The 21,883-nt window shown below is 52.0% G+C and overlaps 1 protein-coding gene across 5 annotated transcripts; it reads right to left on the bottom strand.

Annotated features, from left to right (window-relative positions):
• Positions 1 to 1,597: 1,597 nt before the first annotated feature.
• On the bottom strand, positions 1,598 to 16,578 carry LOC115617655 (keratin, type I cytoskeletal 14). 5 transcript variants are annotated; one of them, XM_030508460.1, is made up of 10 exons: positions 16,031 to 16,578; positions 15,917 to 15,961; positions 6,073 to 6,380; positions 4,218 to 4,300; positions 3,756 to 3,912; positions 3,336 to 3,497; positions 3,121 to 3,246; positions 2,791 to 3,011; positions 2,431 to 2,480; positions 1,598 to 1,909 (listed from the first exon to the last, which is right to left on the bottom strand). In XM_030508460.1, the coding sequence occupies exons 1-10, from the start codon at positions 16,236 to 16,238 to the stop codon at positions 1,812 to 1,814; spliced, it is 1,458 nt and encodes a 485-aa protein (XP_030364320.1). In that variant the 5' UTR covers positions 16,239 to 16,578; the 3' UTR covers positions 1,598 to 1,811. The 5 variants fall into 5 exon arrangements, with proteins under 5 accessions (XP_030364320.1, XP_030364318.1, XP_030364319.1 ...); XM_030508458.1 differs by having other exon boundaries at positions 6,073 to 6,305; positions 15,926 to 16,578; XM_030508459.1 differs by lacking the exons at positions 2,791 to 3,011; positions 3,121 to 3,246; positions 3,336 to 3,497; ... (1 more) ...; positions 4,218 to 4,300; positions 6,073 to 6,380 and adding exons at positions 12,378 to 12,598; positions 12,708 to 12,833; positions 12,923 to 13,084; positions 13,604 to 13,760; positions 14,307 to 14,389 and having other exon boundaries at positions 15,717 to 16,578.
• Positions 16,579 to 21,883: the final 5,305 nt, after the last annotated feature.

Raw genomic sequence — 21,883 nt, 5'->3', positions numbered from 1 at the left:
TTCTCAAGGGCATTGTAAAAACAACTGTCTGATACAAACATGGGGTTTAAAGATCAGAAACATAATACACATTTGAAGTATTAGTTGTCGTATGTATTTTTGCTGTTATATATTAAGTTTGACACTGGCATATCCTACATATTTCTCTGTGTCTCAGCTGATGAAATACCTTTCAAGGACATTCTTGGGTTTCCTTTTCTGTTTCGTTGTCCGTAAAAGTTCCACCATTATTCACTGAGGACCTGTTTGTGATATCAGGGTTCTGTGGAGCTATCAGTGACCTCTGTGCCCTGGTCTGTGTTTCATTTCCTACCCTTTTCTGTAATTGCTCAGCAGTGATTCAGAATGATAATATCTCTTCACACTCCCTTTACTGAAAAGACCTGGCAGGTTCCCTACTTCTTTGATCACCTTCTCTCTCCTCTGTTTGTCTTGGCATGCCCAGCATGACACCATCAGCTCTTTCCAAGAGCCTGTGCAGAGGCAGGATGCCTCTGTAATTGTTCCATGAGGACTGTGATGCCTTTGGCGAGTCTGGCAGTGAATCATCAATAATGGTCCCAAAGATGTGCTCCACATCAGCCCCAGGAGCTCCTTGTGCTGCATTATAATCAAAGGGAATCTAATTTACTGCAAATTATCACCTTTTCTTTTGGTCTAAGGCCAAACATGAGGCCATGGTCCAAGACTGGACAGAGCTCACTAGTACCACTGGCTAGAAAACATGAAGTTGGGTCTAAGTGATTCCATCAGGCTTTTGGGTCTAAAATGATTTCCTCTCCTGTCTAGCCCTCAGGTGGATGTGGGACCAGGGCAGCATCCTTTTGTTCCTCTGCTGCTTTCCAGGAAGTGAGTGGGCAAATGTGAACCTGGGTGCCTGGCTGCCAGCACCCAAACTGTGTCACCTCCTCCTGATGGCAGCTTGCCTGCAGCCATTGTTGACAGATGAGAACTAGCTTGTGTGTTTCAGGAAGGATTTGAGCAGTGATCTACTAGGTGCTATAGTGATAAAAATTATTGCTACTCATTCTTCTGCGGATTAAGCAATGCCTACTGTGCAACCTGTTAATGCAGCCTGGGGCAGCATGGAAAGACCCGTATAAAGTTTAATCACGCGCAATAGTGTGATTTAAAGGCAGTCAAGTACAGAAGGATATATGTATGAGATCTGCCAAGCAGCCTTATGTTGAGCTCATGTCTCGGGATGGTACATAGGACAGCCATAGTCCTGCTGAAGACATTTAAGTTCAACTTACAGGAGAAAGTGATTCTTTATGGTACCAAGAGTTAGAGAACTGAGCTTTATTTTGTTGGCTTGCTTTATCAGTCATGTGACACGTTGGTATCAGATACCATCCTTCCATCATTGCCTTCAGTTTGTATCAAACCTACCTGGTTTATATCTCGGTCCCATGTATTTACAAGCAATGAGTTCAGTATTAAAAGCTGTATCCCATTACTTTTGCTCCGGGTGGAACCCATACCCCTCTGTTCCCCTCCTCTTTCTGGCTGCTTCTTGTGGTTTCTTAGGACTTTCCCTGGCACAAACACACAAGCCTGAGGCTTTAAGGGATCACATATCAGGAACAGACAAGTCTGTAGTTGCATGAACAAGGGAAAAAAGCTTTATTAAATGTGTCCAGAGTGCGCGGGGGCACCCATAGGTAATTGGGGTAATAGGGGAAGGAGGAGCAGAAGAATGAAGCAGACACTTTCTGTGACCCAGCTCCGTCACACGCGGCTTCAGACGGTGCTTGGTGCAGCACCATGTTCCCTTGAGCCAGGGTCGAGGATGCACGGAAGCTGCACACCTAGCGAGTGGTAAGTGCAACCTGCTCCCGGGAGGAGACCACCTTCCCGTCCTGCACCTCCTCCACGATAGTGCGCACCTGGCGGGACGATGACATGACTGCAAAAGGAAGGCAGAGAATGATTGTTCCGGGGGCAGGAAAGAGAGGAATTGCTTAACACGTTATCAGATATCACATGTTCTTCAGGAGATGTCAGAAATTCCACACGGTACTGGAAAATCTTGTTTTAAACAACCCTACACTGGCTGGGAAGAGAGAAGAGCCAGGCTGATGGGAAAGCTCAAGAGGGCCACAGGCACACTCCTTAAATGCATGGTGTCGCTTGATTTTTCAGGTCTGTGTAAAGCCAGACCACTGGCTGCAATATCACAAGGCCCATTGAGGGCAAATCCTTCTTGTAGTAAAGAAGTGCCATAAATTGCCCTTCCTGACACTCTGTCCCCTGGTGAGCAGTTGTACAATGCACACAAGCTCTCCTGACAGCTGTCAGTCTGGCTCATCCAGCAACGTGGCAGAGCACACCCCAGGGGTGGTTTGCACTCCATCATCCTGGCCACTACTCTAAGAGCAGGTCTCAAAGCCGTTGGTTATAAATGTGTGTAACAAGATCAGTTCTTACCATCTCTGCTGGAGTGTGAGGACATCGCAGAAGAGTACTGGGAAGAGATGCTGCAAGAGAAGGAGGAAACAGAGAAGTTAGGGACAAACTCTCGTTGTTACATAGGCTCTGTAGGCAGGTAGAAGGAAAACAGAAAAGGCTGAAACTACTGCTCCTCTCCCAGAGGGTAGAGGGACCAGTGCCCCTTCCAGCAGTGCAAGATGCCTGTTACAGCATCACATGCAGCAGAAACCAGGGACAGAGCCACTGGACATCCGAACCCTGAAAGCTGCAACTGGACGGAATCCCCAGAGAGCACATTTTGTGTCTGTGACCTGTCCCCTCCCAGTGTGCTCGCCCAAGCAAAGCCCCTCTACGTACTGGGCGTCCTCGCCCTCCAGGAGCCGGCGGTACGTGGCGATCTCCTGCTCCAGGCGGCATTTGACATCCAGCAGGACCCTGTACTCCTGATTCTGGCGCTCCATGTCGCACCGCAGCTCGGCCAGCTGCTCCTCGACGCTGGTGATCAGCCCCTGGAGCTGGGCCAGCTGGGTGCCGTAGCGGGCTTCTGTGTCAGCCAAGGTGCCCTCCAACGCCGCTTTCTGCATGTGGAGCAGAGAGATGGGTTCAGGCAGGGATGGGGGACAGGAGGGATGGGAGCACCCATGTGTCCCCTTGCCCGTGGCCCCCCGTGCCCCCGGCCCCTCGCACCGTGCTGAGCTGGGACTGCAGGTCGATCTCCAGGCTCTGGATGGTGCGGCGCAGCTCCGTAATCTCCGTCTTGCCGCTCTGAAGCTGCTCCGTGTTGATGGCCACCTCCCGGTTCAGCTCTTCCGTCTGCACCAAGGCACAAGCAGAGCCGTGCTGTCAGAGCACCGGCGAGCGGCGCAGCCCCGGCCCCACCGCCCCGCCGGCGAGCAGCTCACCTTGCTGAAGAACCACTGCTCGGCGTCGCGGCGGTTCTTGTCCGCCAGGCTCTCGTACTGCTCCCGCATCTCAGCCAGGATCTTGGTGAGGTCGATTCCAGGAGCAGCATCCATCTCCACGCTGATCTCGCCACCCACCTGCCCGCGCAGGGCATTCATCTCCTGGCACAAAAGACGCACGGGGAACACATCAGAATGCAGTTGGTGTATTCCCATCATATCAAATGTCTTGGTTGCACTCAGCGCACAGACCCCTCCTGGAGGTCCTGTCTGAAATGATTGTTTTCCTCCCCCTCTCTTACTGGAGTATCTCCTGACAGCTCTGACTGCAGAGATACTCCTGCACTTTGCCCTGACCCCTTTCCATTGGGCACAAGGTACATTTTGTAGGTCTTAGTTTGAGCCTGGCTCTGTGCTCACCTCCTCGTGGTTCTTCTTGAGGTAGGCCAGCTCTTCCTTCAGGTTCTCGATCTGCATCTCCAGGTCAGCTCTGGCCAGGGTCAGCTCATCCAGGACCCTGCGCAGGCCGTTGATGTCAGCCTCCACGCTCAGGCGCAGAGCCTGCTCCGTCTCAAACCTGCGGGGATACACACACACTTGCACACCAGCCCAGCTGATAAGGGATTTTCCTTCTTGTTTCCTTCTCCAGGTGGTGTATTTCTGCCAAGCATCTTTTCCTAAAGATGCATGCTCAGCTCTCTGCAATGCAGGAATGTCAGGACAATGCTGTGTCCATGGAGATACGTATACTTCCCAAAGGCCACACTTTTAGTGAGAAGTGACCTGATTGGAGCAACTTCAGTTACAGAAAGCAAAGAAAAGCCTTAAACAGGCTGGCTTCTCCTTCCTTCTCATAAGAGCTGCCCAAGGCATTGGACTTACTTGGTTCTGAAGTCATCAGCTGCCAGCCTGGCGTTGTCAATCTGTAAGACGATGTTGGCATTTTCAACAGTTGCAGCAAGAATCTGGCAGGGGATAAAAGAAATCAAAGAGTGAAAAAGTAGTTCCAAAAAATGGCACGCTGCTGCCTGTGTTCCCATTCAGGAGCAGGACTGGAGCAGCACTGAACCTCCTGCCCGCTGGGCTGGGCTTCCATAGGGACTCTGCAAGGATAGAGGCAGGATGCTCATGCTCAGTCTCCCACTGCACTGATTTGGTGTGAAGACACTGGCATGGGCACATGTCATGGCCTGTTGCCCTGTCAGAGTGGCACCTCTAGGCACTAACACCACGCTCGGAGTCCTGGCAGCACCCTGGGCTTTGTCTGGCAATGAACAGCCCAGCCGAGGAGGAAAAAAGGGCTGAGGAAGGAGTGTCTGGTGCCTGCGTCGTTCTGCTTTCGTAACTACACCTGAGGTGCAAATATTTGTTCTGGGATTTTGAAAATGGCCATTTAATGAGCAGTAATTTCTGTAGCCACAAGCTAATGAAAAGCTCTCACTGAGTTCTGGTGCTTCAGGGAATGTCCAAGCAGTAATCTGGGAAGAGTGCTGTGGTAATTTCTCCCAGTGGTGCGGGAGGGGAGGGAAGGGTCTGCCTTCCTCTGACTGCTCAGATCTGGAGACAGCTTCTGCCTCCACATTTCTGTGCTCCAGATCAGAGCACTCCTGGCAAGCTGGAATTTGAAGAGAAGCTTTGTGCATCCAGGCAAGAGCCCTTCACCCCAAGGTGAAGCCCCACAGAAGGGTTAAAGAGCTGAAAAATTCCAGGAATGGGATTTCCCCAGGGCTTGACCCCTGAGCCCGTCAGCCCCATTTCCCTGGCATTTACTCTCACAGAGCAGGTACAGTCATTCCCCAAGCCCACACCTCCATCCCCTCCTGTGGAACCTGAGCTTACTAAGGATGCTGTCACCTCGTGTAGGCAGTGGTGAAGGACCAGGCAATCAGCTCATGATGAGTAATGAGGGCAGAGGAAGGGCAGTGGTGACAGGGTAGAGAGGGAAGGATTCTGGTGCTTTTGTTCAAGGACTTTTGCCAAAAATCAGCCAGAGAGCTGCTAAGAGTAAAGAAACAAGCTTGGCCATGATTTCGTCTACTGCATTTAGAGCAGGGCACACACTCGATTCAGCACCGCTGAAGTCTCCTACCACAGTCCAGTATGTTCTGACTCCTGGATTTAATGAATCTCTGTTTGCACCTCTCAAAGTGCAACCATCCCACAGCGCAGCTTCTTTCTTTATTAACCTCTACCTTGAGCCTCCTAACAGGCTCGAAAAGATCTGCTTTGTAGGATGCTTATGAGAACAACCTGGCATTTCCATTTTCATATCATTCAGTAGGGAACTTCTGCCAAAGAGATAACGTGTCCCTGCCTGCAGAGTGCTTAATCAGGAGCCTGGCGAAGGGAGCACATACTTGGGGTAGCATGCAGGGAAGGCAGGAAATGAGTGTTGTGGCAGCATGCACCCCGGAGCATCATGTAACCTGAACCAATAAGTGAGAGCCTCCTCCTGCTTTCCTGACTCTTGCTTTCCTGCCCCCTGCTTTCCTGCCCATCTTTCTCCCTTCACTAAAACAGTCAGTAGAAACCCCACCTTTGTGCCTTCTGGAGGACGTGATCAAGAAACTGCTGATCGTAAATTATGACTGTTATTTCCAGCCGCGCTCTTTCTGTTTTCCCATCTCAGGCCAATTATCTGTCACTTGTTAATACTCTTCCCTTCAGCTTTTAGGAACAGTGTCATCTTTTTAAAAGTTACTTTAATGAAGGTGTCTTGGTAATCACAGCATCCTACCTTGTTCCTGAGCTCCTCGATGGTCCTGTAGTAGGGGCTGTAATCACGGTCAGGACCAGGTGCCTGCTTCTTGTACCATTCCCTGATCTTGACCTCCAGGTCAGTGTTAGCCTCCTCCAGGGCACGCACTTTGTCCAGGTAGACAGCCAGGCGGTCGTTGAGGTTCTGCATCGTCTCCTTCTCGCCAGCCTGGAGGATGCCATCGCCGCCTCCAAAGCTACCTCCAAAGCCGGCTCCAAAGCCGGCTCCAAGGCCAGCCCCAAGGCCAGCCCCATAGCTCCCCCCAAAGCCAGCGCCGAGGCCCCCTCCTACGCTGCTGCAGTAGCTGCCCCCATAGCCACCCCCGAAACCTGAGACCATGCGTGAAGAGACAGAGTAGCTGCTAGAGCCTCCGTGGACGCTGGGGGCTCTGTACCCGCCGGCCCCCCCTCGCACGGAGGAGAGCCTGCTGGAGCCTCCACCCAGGCCCCCGAGCCCCTTGAGGGACATGGAGGAGGAGTATTGCCTGACAGTGGTGCTCATGGTGAGGGCTGGTGGAGGCTGTAGGGCTGCAGAGAGGCAGAGGCTCGGCGGCGCAGGCAGCGAGTGCTGGTTCCCCCTGGCCTGGAGCCCTTTATAGCCCAGGCAGGAGGCGTTGCCCGCGCTTTTTTTTCCTGTTGCATTCCCGATGATTTTCATCACTCTGAAAATCTGAGCCAACTTCTAGAATCGTCATTTTTGCCTTTGTTCTATTGATGCTTTTTGTCATATTCCAATAGAAATGTTTTATCTCACAAAGGGTGTCTTTATGCTTCTTCCGTTTCCAAGTAAATACTCAGGTGTGATTCAAAGGAGGAGGCTCCTTGCTCAGGGCTACATTTTAATACTGCTTTGTACTGTTAGCTCTGGAACAGAGCTACTCAGGCAGCGCTTTGATAGAGTAATTTAACGCCTTTTACTCTGTCTTTTTGTCCCAGTTGCTACAGTTTCCTCTCTCTACTTAGGCTTTACACACAGCACACATGCAGGGACAACCACTGTGTCGTGGATCCCTGAACGTACATCACCGTCCTGTGAGTACAGTGGTGCTAGAAGGAACTTGGCTACCAATCCTGGAAAGACCGGTCCGCTCTTTTATCCACAGGGAGAGGGATGTTCTGTAATGAAAAAGCAATGAAAAGGGAGCTCATGCTTCAGGGCTCATCCAGTTCTTCACTTTGCTTCAGAGACCACCCAAGAGTGGAGGAATATGAAAAGGTAATAGGCAGTGGATGTTTTGTGTTGTTTTTTGTGAATGAGAGCCCAGCAAACCATTCAGGAAGGCAGGGTATGGCTACTAGCTGGCATGAGTTAAAATCTATGAGATGCTCCAGGAAATAATGTGGGATAGCATAAAGCAGTTGAAGGATGTAAATAAAAAAGCTCCTGGTCTCTAAGCACAGTGAACGAGAGCGGAGTTTTCAGTGACAAAGCTTAGCAGCTAATGCTGACGATGTTTTCTGTGATGAACATCTCAGTTGTGACCAGGGAGGACAAACTTCAGTGTGAGTTTGGAGTTTACAGCTCCCATGTAAACAGAGCTGCAGGAGAGAGACCGGTTGCCTCTGAGGAGCAAGAAGGCTCAAAGAACGAGTGCACCCGGCATGGTCAAGCTCCTCTGGCTACTCTCTGCACTGACCTGCGTCACAGGCAGAAACCACACATCTCAGTGTCACTAGCTAGTAATGCAGGGTGTGGAGAAGATATTTCTCAAGTGTGTACACGGTGAATTGTTTGACTGTCTTCACAGACAGGCCCCAACAGCCCCTTCCCAACAGCCAAGTTCTTCCTTAGATCATTTGCCAAAGGAGGGGGAAAAGAACATGGAAATAAGCAGCAAAGGTACGTTTCTAAGTAGCTTTAAAGGGCATGACTCCCTCCACTTTATCTGAAGAAAGCTGGAAACGATACAGGAGTCCTGGGAATATCAGGAGTTGGCCACAAATAGAGACAAGTCTGTACATCTTGGAGACCTGGAGAGCTGGAATCTCGGCTGTGTTTGCTCTGGCTGGAGGATGGGTTCAATCTCTTGGCAACAGCATCTTCTTGTCGCGTGAGCTCCAGGGGATGGGGTGTGGAGCCAGCGGGTGCCCGCTCCCTGCCCGTCCTCCCCGGTGCGGATGGGAAAGGCACAACGGCTCCAAGGAACGTGCGTTCTCCTGTGTCCATCTCCTCACCTTCACCTGGGTGATGCAAAGGGGTAGAACTCATGGGTTGTCCTGGCAAAGCGCAGCAGTGGCATGGAGAAAGGGGAGTGTCAGTGACAAAACGAGCACAGAGGCCCCGTGAAGCCCAAACCTTGACCTGGGTAAGGTCTTTCAGACCAGCCAGCCGGCAGGAGCGATCGGCTTCCCACTGACTGGCTGTAGGATGAATAACTGCCACAACGCCCAAGGTTAACAGAGGTGACAGGGCAAGAGAGAATGGCTTTAACCTGCCAGAGGGAAGACTGAGATGAGCTCTGAGGCAGAAGCTCTTCCCTGTGAGGGTGCTGAGGCGCTGGCACAGGGTGCCCAGAGAAGCTGTGGCTGCCCCATCCCTGGCAGTGTTCAAGGCCAGGTTGGACACAGGGGCTTGGAGCAACCTGCTCTAGTGGAAGGTGTCCCTGCCCGTGGCAGGGGGTTGGAGCTGAAGGAGCTTTAAGGTCCCTTCCAACACAAATCAGCCTCGGATTCTATAATTCTGTGATTCTGTATTCATCCTTTACATGAAATTGCCTTTTCTTTCATCTTTTGTTTCCTATTTAACTGCTGTGTCATAAAAATACACATTGCTCAAAATATCTGCGCTATGTTGATAATACCACAAGGCAGCAATTAAAGTCATGAAGTGTTAATTAAGACTTAAAACCACATGAAAAATTCTAAGACATGATTTCCATGACCTCCCATTGAACACAACCACAAATGACTGCATATTGTTTGTATCACACTCTCTTTTAAGTAAAAGGCTGACTATTGGCTCAAATTCTGCCTCTGTTTCATGAGCACATGCACACTCTGAGCCTCTTTTTTATACATTTCAAATCAGAATGGCAGTTCTGTGGCATAACAGTGATTTCATGGTAGCACATTGGTGGTTGAACATGCAATTCTGTCTTACTTCAGGAGGAAAAGGGAGGCGAAGCTCTGGCTCCAAACATACGTATCAGTAGATCCAGTAGATGAAACTACCCGGACAAAAATACCTCTCTGCTTATTTTAATGAGTTTATAAAATATGCCCTGGTATCAAGTTATCATAGAAGGTTCCCTAGAACAAGCTGAAAAGCCACACCTTAATGCTTCTTTCTAGTGGTCTTTTATGTCAGATTATCTCAGTGTAGCCTGAGAGTCACACCATCTTTCTGGAATAAAATACCACTTTCTGAAACCTGCCTCAAGCTGCTGCTGCCTGCCTGCATAAGCCAGCACCTGCAGCTCCCTCCTCAGCAGCTTCTTAAGATCAGGGCTAATTATTAATACTTAAGGCAGGAGAGAGTCAACATGTATTTTCCACACGTCTCTCCCCATTTGCAGTACCAAAAGTAATTAGAACAGGGGATTTTATTAGCAAAGTGTTAGTTGGTTCTATAGCAACACGAGTGCGCCTGGACTTTTCCAGGAGAAAGCCGTGAAGGATGAATTCCAGCAAGTACCTTCAGCATCCCCATGGTGGGTGTTGCAAAGGTGGCTGCTCGAGGGGAGCTGCGAGAGGTGCTGATGGTCCCTGCACCACCCGTGGGGAGAACAGTGGGTCCCTAAGAGCTGACCTGGGGAGCCCCGGCTGGGTTTGTCCTTGCCCTTCCCAGGTATCTCAGCTTGGGCTGCTCCACACTGGAGCATGGAGCAGCCCTGGGGAAAGGACCTGGGGTGTGCAGGGCTCCCTCCTTCAAGGGGTTGGGAGCAGAGAGAGCACAGTCTGTAGCACTGCAGGGAGACGCTGTGCCTGGAAGCACCTCGGGTCAGGAATTGTGCCTGGTATTTACTTGTGGCCTGTCCAGGCTGCACCACGAGGGTGTGCAACAGCTGAGCAGTGGGAGCCGTTCTCCTCACCGCTGGGCTGTGTTTACATGTCCTTTGGTGGAATGTGGGTGGAAGTGAGATCACTGCTGGTCAGTGGTAAGCTTCAGAACCAGAGCTGTGTCTGCCACAAGTCGAGTGTGGAGTGCTTGGAGGCGGCTCGCTCTGGGGTGGCTGAGGATCATGAGGATCTGCTCTGCATGTCAAGGGGATACAGCCACCACTGACACTGCACAGAGCTCAAGCCTGTGCGCCCTGCTGCCTCAGCTCGTGGTGTGGATGATGCACTGCAGGGAGCCTTCCAATGTTTAAAAAACCCCAAAGAATTCTCTATTATCAGCCCATAAAATTCAGGCAGATTTTCTGGACAGGGGCCTCAAAGCGCTGTAGCCAGCTCTGTTCTTGTGCACATGCAGCGGTGTTTCTCTGAATCATCCCATTGATTTAGGAGCTGGATTTATGAAGTAATAACTGGGGTGGAATCCAGCCAAGAATGTGTCTGAACTGGCTTTCAAGGAACGGCTGGGCCGACTGACGGCAGCGTGAGCTGCTGTGCCAGGACCAGCCCCGGCAGCTGCGGGCCGGAATCACGCCTGGGAGAGTTTCCATCTTTTTGCTTGGGAAGACCATACCCAGCCCTCAGCAGCACTCTTTTCCTCACCCTTTAGCAATGCTTTGGAAGCGAGAATTAAACTGAGCAGAGGTACTTCTGGAGGGGCATCAGCCAGTGGATCCTGCCACCTCCACACCCGAATTCATGTTGCCCCAAAGCTGCTTAGCTGGAGAACGGGAACTGCCGAGCAGAGCAGGGAGGGGAATCCTTGGCAGGGTCCTGCCTGCATGACCTGGGTTTTGTTCACCTCCTTGCTCGGACCCACCAAGTTGAAAGCTTCAGCTCTGCTGCTGCCTTACGCTGCAACCGGGGAAGCAGCACTTTGCCCCAACCTGAAAGTCACAGTGCCACATCTGAGGGGACACACAGACTGTCAAAGTTCCACCTCCCATGACCCATGTAATTGGTTCCTTTCTAGACTTCCACCACATCAGCTGTCTTTGCTGAGCAACCAGGGCTCTGGTATGGTAGCAGTGTAGGTATAGTGGCCCCACTGTCTGAGTAGCAAAGACGGACAATATTCCTCTTTCCAGAGAGGAGCTTTGTCCGACAGCTCCAGAAGTGGGACAGCCTGGCTCTTTCGGGCAACAGGACAAGAGCCAGGTTTGCATGAGTGTGAAGAAAAGCTTTATTTGATTCCCGAGCGCTATGAGAAAGGGTGAGGGGAGCGGGTGTGAGAAAAGAGAAGCTGCTTTTTGTGATCTCAGAGCCAGAGCACAGAAGCTGGAATCTCCTTTGGCTTTGCTGAGCGAGGTCTGCAGCGAGCCTGCAGCCGCCTCAGTGGGCTGCCTGGGTGATCTGCTCGCGGGAGGAAATCACCTTCCCATCCTGGACTTCCTCAAAGATTGTGCGGATCTGGCGGGTGGTGACAGGCACTGCAGTGGAGAAGGAGGGGACTGTTATTTACAGGGATCCAAGGAGAAAGCATCTTAGAAGATTTTCGTGTTATTATCAACAACTGCCTCAGAAACCCAACATAAACACCACATTCCTACCCCTACATTACATAGTTTCAGTCTGCACAGATGAAATTCTGAAACATGTTTTGGTAAATCATCAGTGGTTTATGGCAATTCACATTTTGAAAATATAATGAAACAGTAATTTTAGTAAATTAGTAAAAAGACTTTGTGCTAAGAAGGTCACTAAGGATGTGACCAAGCTCTCCCTGGTCAGTGCTTCAGCCAAGGCATGTTCTTACCTTCTTTCAAGTGGGAAGACATGCTGCAGGAGGAGAAAAGAGAAAGAATGGTCAGTAACGGGGAAAAACTGAGTAATCTCTAAGACAAAATCATTACTTAACCCCCTGCCTTTTCTTGTTGTACCAGTGCGTGATTAAAATGCCTCTGAAAAAGGCCTAGTGTCAAAATGGTAAGGAAGGACACGTGTGTGCCACAGGGACTCAGACACAAAGGCAGCTGCAACGAGCAGCAGTGGTACCTGCTCCTTCCCCAGGATCACAGAGACACTGGAGGGATGGATCCCAGGGATGCTGCAGCGCTGTGATAACCCCTGGACTGTTCTAGACTGGTAGGACCGAAAAGGGAGACCCTGTTGCATGCCACGGGTCAGGAGAGGGGCTCACAGGATCCTCCAGGGACTGCAGGTGGTTCATTTTCTATTTCCTTCACTATTCCCCATCTCCTGCCCTCCCACGCGAAGCCCTCTACGTACTGGGCGTCCTCGCCCTCCAGGAGCCGGCGGTACGTGGCGATCTCCTGCTCCAGGCGGCATTTGACATCCAGCAGGACCCTGTACTCCTGGTTCTGGCGCTCCATGTCGCACCGCAGCTCGGCCAGCTGCTCCTCGACGCTGGTGATCAGCCCCTGGAGCTGGGCCAGCTGGGTGCCGTAGCGGGCTTCTGTGTCAGCCAAGGTGCCCTCCAACGCCGCTTTCTGCATGTGGAGCAGAGAGACGGGTTCAGGCAGGGATGGGGGACAGGAGGGATGGGAGCACCCATGTGTCCCCTTGCCTGTGGCGCCACGTGCCCCCGGCCCCTCGCACCGTGCTGAGCTGGGACTGCAGGTCGATCTCCAGGCTCTGGATGGTGCGGCGCAGCTCCGTAATCTCCGTCTTGCCGCTCTGAAGCTGCTCCGTGTTGATGGCCACCTCCCGGTTCAGCTCTTCCGTCTGCACCAAGGCACAAGCAGAGCCGTGCTGTCAGAGCACCGGCGAGCGGCGCAGCCCCGGCCCCGCCGCCCCGCCGGCGAGCAGCTCACCTTGCTGAAGAACCACTGCTCGGCGTCGCGGCGGTTCTTGTCCGCCAGGCTCTCGTACTGCTCCCGCATCTCAGCCAGGATCTTGGTGAGGTCGATTCCAGGAGCAGCATCCATCTCCACGCTGATCTCGCCACCCACCTGCCCGCGCAGGGCATTCATCTCCTGGCACAAAAGAGAAACACATCTTCATGCAACCCAACCACCAGCATATAAAGATGTTACTTTCAAGATGGAGTTCTCCGGGAATGGTAGCATCCTTCCGTGGGTGTTTCAGAGGCAGGTCAACAGGGAGTGAATTGGGGCTTTTGCTCCACAATCAGAAATCAAATAATCCAAATTTTTAATAAATCTCCACTTGAGTTAATTCCTTGGATAATAAATCAGAGCCTGGAGCTGGCTTCATTTCTCAGGAGACAGATCTTCCAGGCCTGAAGCTGCTAGGATTGTTAATACATCTCTAACAGCTACAGTGGACATTCCTGAAATGACAAGTGCTGGATAGATTTTATACAGGCTCTGCAGAGGATGCTCTGTTATCCAGAGCAAACCATCCCTATTTCCTTACCAGCACTTCTCATCTTTCCTCCCAGGAATTCCAAACACAGGATAGTCTTAAAGTTTGGACAAGACCTCGTATTTCTGGACCCAGGCGGGATTTTCTGAGCCTGGCTCTGTGCTCACCTCCTCGTGGTTCTTCTTGAGGTAGGCCAGCTCTTCCTTCAGGTTCTCAATCTGCATCTCCAGGTCGGCTCTGGCCAGGGTCAGCTCATCCAAGACCCTGCGCAGGCCGTTGATGTCGGCCTCCACGCTCAGGCGCAGAGCCTGCTCTGTCTCAAATCTGTGGGGACAGGAACAGTCAGAAGAGTTGCACAGGATCTTGCCCAGCTGGGGACAGAGCACTTGGGTTTGTTGCTCCCTTCCTCCGTGCTGCTGCTGGCATCGTGGCAATACTGCCTGACCCTGATGTGCCTGGACGCCCTTCTGATGGTGAATGCTAGTGAACAACTGATAAACCAGTGTCCATCTGAGGCCATAACATCACCTTGCCCCTGGTGTCACTGGGCTTTGTTACTGGGACTGGGCTTTGCTGAGCTATGTACACACAAGTTAAATGCTCAGCAGAGGCACAGTGCAAGTTCTCTGCATAGGAGAGGTTGTACCACACAGTGGGAATGAAAGTTTCCATCCAGTGAAGTTTTGGATGGAAACAAAACAATCCCTAAGGGCCTATAAGAGTTAGATAACCATCTGCTTTGGAAATTACACCTTCATTTTGAAGGCTTTGCTTCCATGTTCCCTTTTTGGGGGTTGGACAGGATTTTCTCCTCATTTCATCAAACGCCTCTGCAGACTTTGTTCCATTTTTCCAGGAGAAGTGGCTTACTTGGTCCTGAAGTCATCAGCTGTCAGCCTGGCATTGTCAATCTGCAGGAGGAGGTTAGCATTGTCCACTGTAGCCACGAGGACCTGGAGGGTGGAGGATAAAGAACAAGCATTAAATGAGTGTCAGGAGCTCCTCCTGGCTCAGCAAGGGATGGAGCACAAGTGAGACCATCAGGAGAGGAGTAGTTTCCTTAGCAGAAGTGTGTATTGAACCAGGGCAAGTGAGACACAGCCGAGACTGCCTGCAGGAAGGGGCTGGTCACTTGGTGACCTCTCCAAGAATCTGTCAGTAAGTGTTTCAAAAGGCAGCATGAAGGCACATAAGGTGTGTGAGATCTGATGATGGCTTTTGTTGCCATGTGGGTGCTGATGATGCAAGGGTCCTCATGCACAGCAGGCAGGACAGACGGACCAGCAGGGTGTTTCCCAGCATCATAGAAACATGGAATGGTTTGGGTTGGAAGGGACCTTAAAGGTCATCCAGTTCCAGCCCCCAGCCACGGGCAGGTTGCTCAAAGCTCTGTCCAACCTATCCTGGTTTGGGGTGGTTTTGACTTGTTGGCTGCAGGAATGGAGCACAAGGCAGTGAGCAAGTGCCTGTATCTTCTGGGTGTTTTTGTATTACAAAGCCAGGAGCAAATAATCCACCCTGGAAAAGATTCAGGTCAGAGTTTGGGAGGTTGTTGGTTCTAGGGCGAACGAGAGGGAGAGAAAATGTATTCCCTGAACCTGTTACCAGCACTCTTGCAGCTCGAGCCGTACGCTGCTCTCCTTCATGTTTACTGAGGACAATTCATGCATGAGCACTAACAGAGAAGAACAAAGTCAACTCTGGAGTATTTTCCCTGAATGGGATGGTGGGAATCCAATCAGATCCAAGAGGAATCCACCTCAGGGCTGCCTGGGTGGATGGGTTTACATCAAGCCTGGTCCTGGGGTGGGGACTGCCAAAAGGAGGCAAAAAGTTCATTATGGGTCAGGTCTTTTTTCTTTTTAGCATCTAAATCACATCAGTACTAAGGAGCTAAAGCAAGTCTGTAAATTCTTTGAGGAATGTTTCCCAGTATGACATTGATGTTTCACAGCCTGCCCACACCTACAACTTGCCCTGCAAATTCATTTTAACTCCTCCAAACCAATCATTATCAATGCAGACTTGTCTTTTATTCTTCAGTTCTGCATTATGTCTTTTTACGTCTGCTTCTTCCAGTGAAAACCGCTGTCTGTTCCATCCTGAGGGATGTAATCAAAAGCTGACACTGAGGCATCTCTGAACCTCCAGCCTGGCACTCTGCATCTCAGATACTTTTTATGACCTAGTTAGTGCTTACTAATTACACAGGTAGCAGTTGGTGTTCCTGCTTCCTCTCTGATAACAAGACATCCCAGTGTGTTAATCACAGCATCCTACCTTGTTCCTGAGCTCCTCGATGGTCCTGTAGTAGGGGCTGTAATCACGGTCAGGACCAGGTGCCTGCTTCTTGTACCATTCCCTGATCTTGACCTCCAGGTCAGTGTTGGCCTCCTCCAGGGCACGCACTTTGTCCAGGTAGACAGCCAGGCGGTCGTTGAGGTTCTGCATCGTCTCCTTCTCGCCAGCCTGGAGGATGCCATCACCGCCTCCAAAGCCACCTCCAAAGCCGGCTCCAAAGCCGGCTCCAAGGCCAGCCCCAAAGCCAGCCCCATAGCTCCCCCCAAAGCCAGCGCCTAGGCCCCCTCCTACGCTGCTGCAGTAGCTGCCCCCATAGCCACCCCCGAAACCTGAGACCATGCGTGAAGAGACAGAGTAGCTGCTAGAGCCTCCGTGGACGCTGGGGGCTCTGTACCCGCCGGCCCCCCCTCGCACGGAGGAGAGCCTGCTGGAGCCTCCACCCAGGCCCCCGAGCCCCTTGAGGGACATGGAGGAGGAGTATTGCCTGACAGTGGTGCTCATGGTGAGGGCTGGTGGAGGCTGTAGGGCTGCAGAGAGGCAGAGGCTCGGCGGCGCAGGCAGCGAGTGCTGGTTCCCCCTGGCCTGGAGCCCTTTATAGCCCGGGCAGGAGGCGTTGCCGATGCTTTTCGTCACCCATGACAGCCAGAGCCAAATTCCAGAATCATCATTTCTCTCTCTCTGATTTCATGTCTTTTGTCACATCCCACTAGAAGCACCAGACACACGAAGGATCCGCTCCTTCCACTGGGGTTCCCAGCACCCGGCGTGACTCAGACCCAAGGCTCCTTGCTCGTGGCTATGTTTTAGCATTCCAGTGTTGCACCTGAGACGCAGAGGTGCTCGCTCCAGCTCCACCCCACTGCTCCTCCATGAAATAACATGTGAATCCTCTGTCATGCCAAGTCGCCTGCAAGTGCCTTATATAATTAAAAATCTATGAATCTATTTATTTGCTCTTTTAAGGAGTCTAAAGCCCATGAAAGCTGCTGACTTAAGATCTCGGCACATCCATAATCTTTATACGGGCCAATGCAAAGCCAGATGGAAATTTTCCCGTCAGGACCTCTATCCCAGGGCAAGCACAGACCTGGCGGTATTTATGCTCTGATACTACCTTTGGCAGAAATCTTGTAGCTCAAAAGAAAAGAAACTCTAGTAATTTCTGCTTACATACTAGTCTGGGGTGAATCTCTATACGGAGACTGGAAAGTCCCCACAGCTGGGGGTTTCACTCAGTTTAAAAGGCAGGTGCCTGATGTTTCCCAGTGCATTTGCTTTGCTGCGTCACATCCCGGGAACTCCACTGCAGCAGTTGGTGACTTAGAATCATAGAACAGTTTGGGTTGGAAAGGACCTTAAGATCATCTAGTTCAAACCCCCTGCCACGGGCAGGGACACCTTCCACTAGAGCAGGTTGCTCCAAGCCCCTGTGTCCAACCTGGCCTTGAACACTGCCAGGGATGGGGCAGCCACAGCTTCTCTGGGCACCCTGTGCCAGCGCCTCAGCACCCTCACAGGGAAGAACTTTTGCCTTATGTCTACTCCGAACCTCCCCTGTTTCAGTTTGAACCCATCACCCCTTGTCCTATCACTACAGTCCCTGACGAAGAGCCCCTGTCCAGCATCCTTGTAGCCCCCTTTAGACACTGGAAGCTGCTCTGAGGTCTTCACGCAGCTTTTCTCCTCCAGGCTGAACAGCCCCAACTTTCTCAGCCTGTCTCCATACGGGAGGTGCTCCAGGCCCTGATCATGCTTGTAGCCTCCTCTGCACTTGCTCCAACAGCTCCATGTCCTTCTTATGTTGGGGACACATTGCAAGACATGCAGCAGTGAGGGGTTAGAGCACTGTGGGCACCTGCAAAGCAGAGTTTAAACAGGACAATGCAGAGGAGATGTGGAGAATTAGGCAGTGCAGCCACCCCATAGCCACGCCTGCATCGTGCTATTAAGGGATTGAGCACAGTGATTAGAGTGATGCAGCTGGACAGGTATTAGCGTGAAAAAGGCAGCAGAAACCAGGAAGGGAGACACTGCTCTGTTGTGTTCTTTGTTGGGAAAAACCAATCCCTTTACCGCTGAGGCTCGCAGTGGAAAGCTCACACCCAGCCCGGCCTGCCTGGCTCCAGCCATGTCATCCTCGGATAAGAGGAGTTATGTTTTCTTTAGCAGAGGTGCCTGTGAGGTAGTGAAAGAGTTATAGGGATTAGGAAGCCTTTTGTTTTCTGTCTCCTGTTGTGATCTCCTTCCTTCCCGGGGCCCCTCTGGCTGTTTTCACATTCTAATGCACTTAACTGATTTTGGAGTTGCTAAGATGTTCCCAGAGCCTCACCCTTGGTAATTCATAGTGCCTCCCTTCTTTCATCTGTTCCCTGAAGGACACAATAACAACAATGCTTTATGTACATTGCTGTTAGATCTCAAGGACTTAATAGGGAGTCACGTTCTCTTTCTTTAGCAGCTCCAGGAGTGGTGGTGTGATCTTCCTGGGCGGCCACCAAGGAAGAAGCTTAACCAGAAAGAGACCTCTGAGAGGAGGGCTCTAGGCTCTGGGCAGCGCTGCCTCAGAACTGGTTGGCTTCAGATTTGGATTCTTGACCCCCCCAAGCTGCAAACTCTGGGAATTTGGGATGCACACGTGCCCCATCCCTCAGTGAGCTGGGGAATGGAGGGGACGTCAAACACCCCACTGCTGGCAAAGGGCAGAGCCTGCAGCTGGCTGTGCCAGGCTTCCAGCACAGTCCTGGGGCGGCCTGGCCTGCTGCCCTCCATGGTGGGGGGTACGGCATTGCCCAACAGCCGCCGTGTGGGAGCTCTGCTCAGGAGCCATCCCTTGGCCACCCCTGCTCTGAGCTCTTCCAGACATGCTCGCTTTGCTCATGTTTGCTCTAGCAAACCTGCTCCAGGCAATTCCTATGTTGGCTGTGGACATAGCCTCACGTGGACCAAAAACTGTGCTGTGAGCTCTGTCCTCCCGCTCAGGTCACCCCCATGCTTTAGATCAAGTTAAAGACAGCCTGAAGGTGACAACTGCCCTGAAATGAGGCAAAGCCCCGCCACAGGCCCACAGGTAGGGAATACCTAGATTTAGGGCTTTTCTTTGTGTTCTCACAACCTCAGCCCACGTTTGGGCTCTTTTATTACAGCTGACACAGGGGCCTAAGAGGAGATCTGGAGGTTGTCCTGCAAGATCAGCTTTTTCTGGTCTTTCCCGATGGATGTTCTTGCTGGTCAGCTGCTGCCCTGACCTATAGCTGAGCTCCTAAATGACAATTCCCAAACCAGCCCTGCTCTGACATGAGAAACCCTCAGCAGAGTTCCCCTTGCACTGGCTCTGTCAGCAGGGCAGGATTATACAGAGGAACATGCCCCACTTTAGCTATTTTATGTTACCAGAAGAATTCAATCTCCCAGGCTCTGCTGAAATGTTCACCCACAATAAATTCCCTTGAGATAAGTTAAAAAAAACCCAGCGAAACACATCATAATGTTCAGGAGATGGTATCAGAGTCTGTTCCAGCAAGAAGCATGCCATAGATGCTATCTCTGCCTCTGCTGTGCTGCAGGGGGAAAAGAAGAGCTAAACTCACATAGGAAGGGAAGTGAAATTACATGTTAGGAGTGGACAGGCAGCACACACAGTAACCCCGTGTGGTGAGGGTGGTGAGAAAAGGCCAGGGCCAACGTGGTGCATTTCCCTCAAACAATAGCACTTAATTGTGCTTTAATGTCATGAATAGGAGCTAATTAGAAATCACTGGGTTTCCCTGTGGGCCAGCTTTTCCCTAGTGCCTCTCACAGTAGTTTACAGCTCAGCAGAAACCAGCTGAAGGATGCAACTGGGAGAGATGTCTCCTGCCTGTAAGGAGTGTCAGGCAGAGGCTCTACCCCTGCTGACAGGCTTGCTCTAAAGGTTTGAACACCACCAAAATGGGTAACAAATATATCAAGGTGTGGAGTGAAATATGCTGTCTTTGCTTCTATCTCAGCTGCTGATTATCATCTGTTAGGACATGTCCTGACAGCCCCCCCAGTATCTGGAAGAAAGCAATCCTAGATCTCTTACCATGAAAGGAAACTCCATGGTGTTTGTGCAGTGGAAACTGCTGCGGGGCAGGCTCAGGGCAAGTGGCCACCAGGAGCTCAGCAAGCGGAGCCATGGCTGGGCCCAGAGGCAGGGTGAGGGGCGATGCTCACCCTGTCTGACCTTTCCTGCCCGCTGGGATGCCTGTGGGGTGCAGGAGACAGGCCGCACGGCCAGGTCCCCTTCACCTGTACAAGGGGGAGACAATGACAAAGCAGGAGGGTGAAGGGCTGCCTGGTGGGAATGGGAGGGACTCTGTATTGTCCTTCCCTGGCCTCAAACTGGGTCCTGCAATGGCAAAGCCAGACCTTGCTCTGCCTGTGGGACTTGGCAGGCAGCCTCTGTTGGCAGTGCTGGGCCCCCAACAAGCCCTTTTCTCCTCTTAGAATCATAGAATGGTTTGGGTTGGAAAGGACCTTAACATCATCTAGTTCCGACCCCCTGCCATGTGCAGGGGTGCCTCACACATGTTGCCCCAGGCTCTGTCCAACCTGGCCTTGAGCACCGCCAGGGATGGAGCATTTACCACTTCTTTGGGCAACCTATGCCAGTGCCTCACCACCCTCACAGTAAATAACTTCTTCCTTATATCTAACCTGAACTTCCTCTTGGTGAGTGTGGAAGAGGGTGATGAGCACCTACGTGAGCTGGTGCTTCACAAGCCGCCTCCATCAGCACCTTGCTGGAGCTCAGACCTGCTCTCCGGCCCGAGACCCGCTCTGCCCGTTTCAGCACAAGGTGTGTGCCAAGGAGCTTCCCTGACAGGAGTGATTCCCAGTGAATCAGCTGTGAGTGCAGCCAGTTCACACACTTGGCTATGGGCGCAGCTCAGCCGTGGCTGGGCAGTGCAGAGCAGTGTGGTTCTCTCTGCTCTGCGGCGGAGATCACAGGCCTGTCTGGCACTAGACAGTCTTTAAACAGATCTTCAAGCTCTTCCCCCTGGTCCTGCTGCACTTACTCACCCTTGCAGCCACCCGAGAGCTGTGACCTCCCATGGTGCTGGCAGCTCTCTGAGCACTGCTGTCTGCTGGCTCATTCTACCCATAGACACTGAACAGTTTTCAATCACAACCAGTCTTGTCTCCAAGGCCTGGCTTGGATGAGGAACCCATTCCAGCAAGCCTCAGTATTCCAGAGCAAAGATGGGAGATTGAGATGAGCTCTGAGGCAGAAGTTCTTCCCTGTGAGGGTGCTGAGGCGCTGGCACAGGGTGCCCAGAGAAGCTGTGGCTGCCCCATCCCTGGCAGTGTTCAAGGCCAGGTTGGACACAGGGGCTTGGAGCAACCTGCTCTAGTGGAAGGTGTCCCTGCCCGTGGCAGGCGGTTGGGACTGGATGAGCTTTAAGGTCCCTCCAACACAAACCAGTCTGGGATTCTATGATTCTATGGCTATCTTTTGTGTCTGAGCAGAGCCAAACTCCCAAGCTATCATGAATTACTTTAGCTCTATCTCCACAGCCAACTCCCACCTTCGGAGTTTCCCATGTTGTTTTGTCAGCATCTGTCTTCCAGATAGCAAGCAGCTCTTGCATCTCCTCATGTCTCATTCCATCAGTGTGGAAATACGATCACACCCTGTCTGCTCATTCCTCTCCCCTCGCTGCGCCCGGCAGAGCCGGCAGGGAGTTGCACACATACTTTCCCATGCTGACAGCAGGCAAACAGCAGCTCCTGCATCCATTCAGTGCCCACACCCACTGCACCTACAGTGACTCCAGGCCAGGTCTCCAAGCCACCGATGGGAACCCTGGCTTGGGGACACCTGTGACACTGGCAGCAGGGTGAGGCAGGTACTGAATCAGACTGGAGACACTCATGCCCACATAAGGGCAGGAATCGCATCAATTGCATCTTCCTCCTGGCCAGTCATGCCAAAGAAGCCCGGGTGGATGCGCCAACCCCAGGGTTGATGACAGGGACTCCACCAGCCCCATGACAGCTTCTGATGGCTTTTAGTACCCTCCCACTTCCAGGGCTCATCGTGGCCTCTGTGCAGACCCACCCTGCACACACAGCCCTGATGCCTTGGGACAATGGGCACAAGCAATGGGAACAGCCCCCAGGGA

Source organism: Strigops habroptila, chromosome 19, assembly GCF_004027225.2.
Source record: "Strigops habroptila isolate Jane chromosome 19, bStrHab1.2.pri, whole genome shotgun sequence".
NCBI classification, from domain to species: Eukaryota; Metazoa; Chordata; class Aves; order Psittaciformes; family Psittacidae; genus Strigops; species Strigops habroptila.
The sequence above is the reverse complement of the archived record's forward strand: the minus strand, read 5'-3'. Positions and strand labels throughout refer to the sequence as shown.

Excerpts from the sequence above, each read along its gene's own strand:
- LOC115617655 (XM_030508460.1), bottom strand. The coding sequence starts at position 16,238 with ATGAGCACCACTGTCAGGCAATACTCCTCCTCCATGTCCCTCAAGGGG. Across the intron at positions 4,301-6,072 it reads TCGAGGAGCTCAGGAACAAG|ATTCTTGCTGCAACTGTTGA; the intron begins GTAGGATGCTGT and ends ATCCCCTGCCAG. Across the intron at positions 3,012-3,120 it reads TGCAGTCCCAGCTCAGCACG|AAAGCGGCGTTGGAGGGCAC; the intron begins GTGCGAGGGGCC and ends CTCCACATGCAG.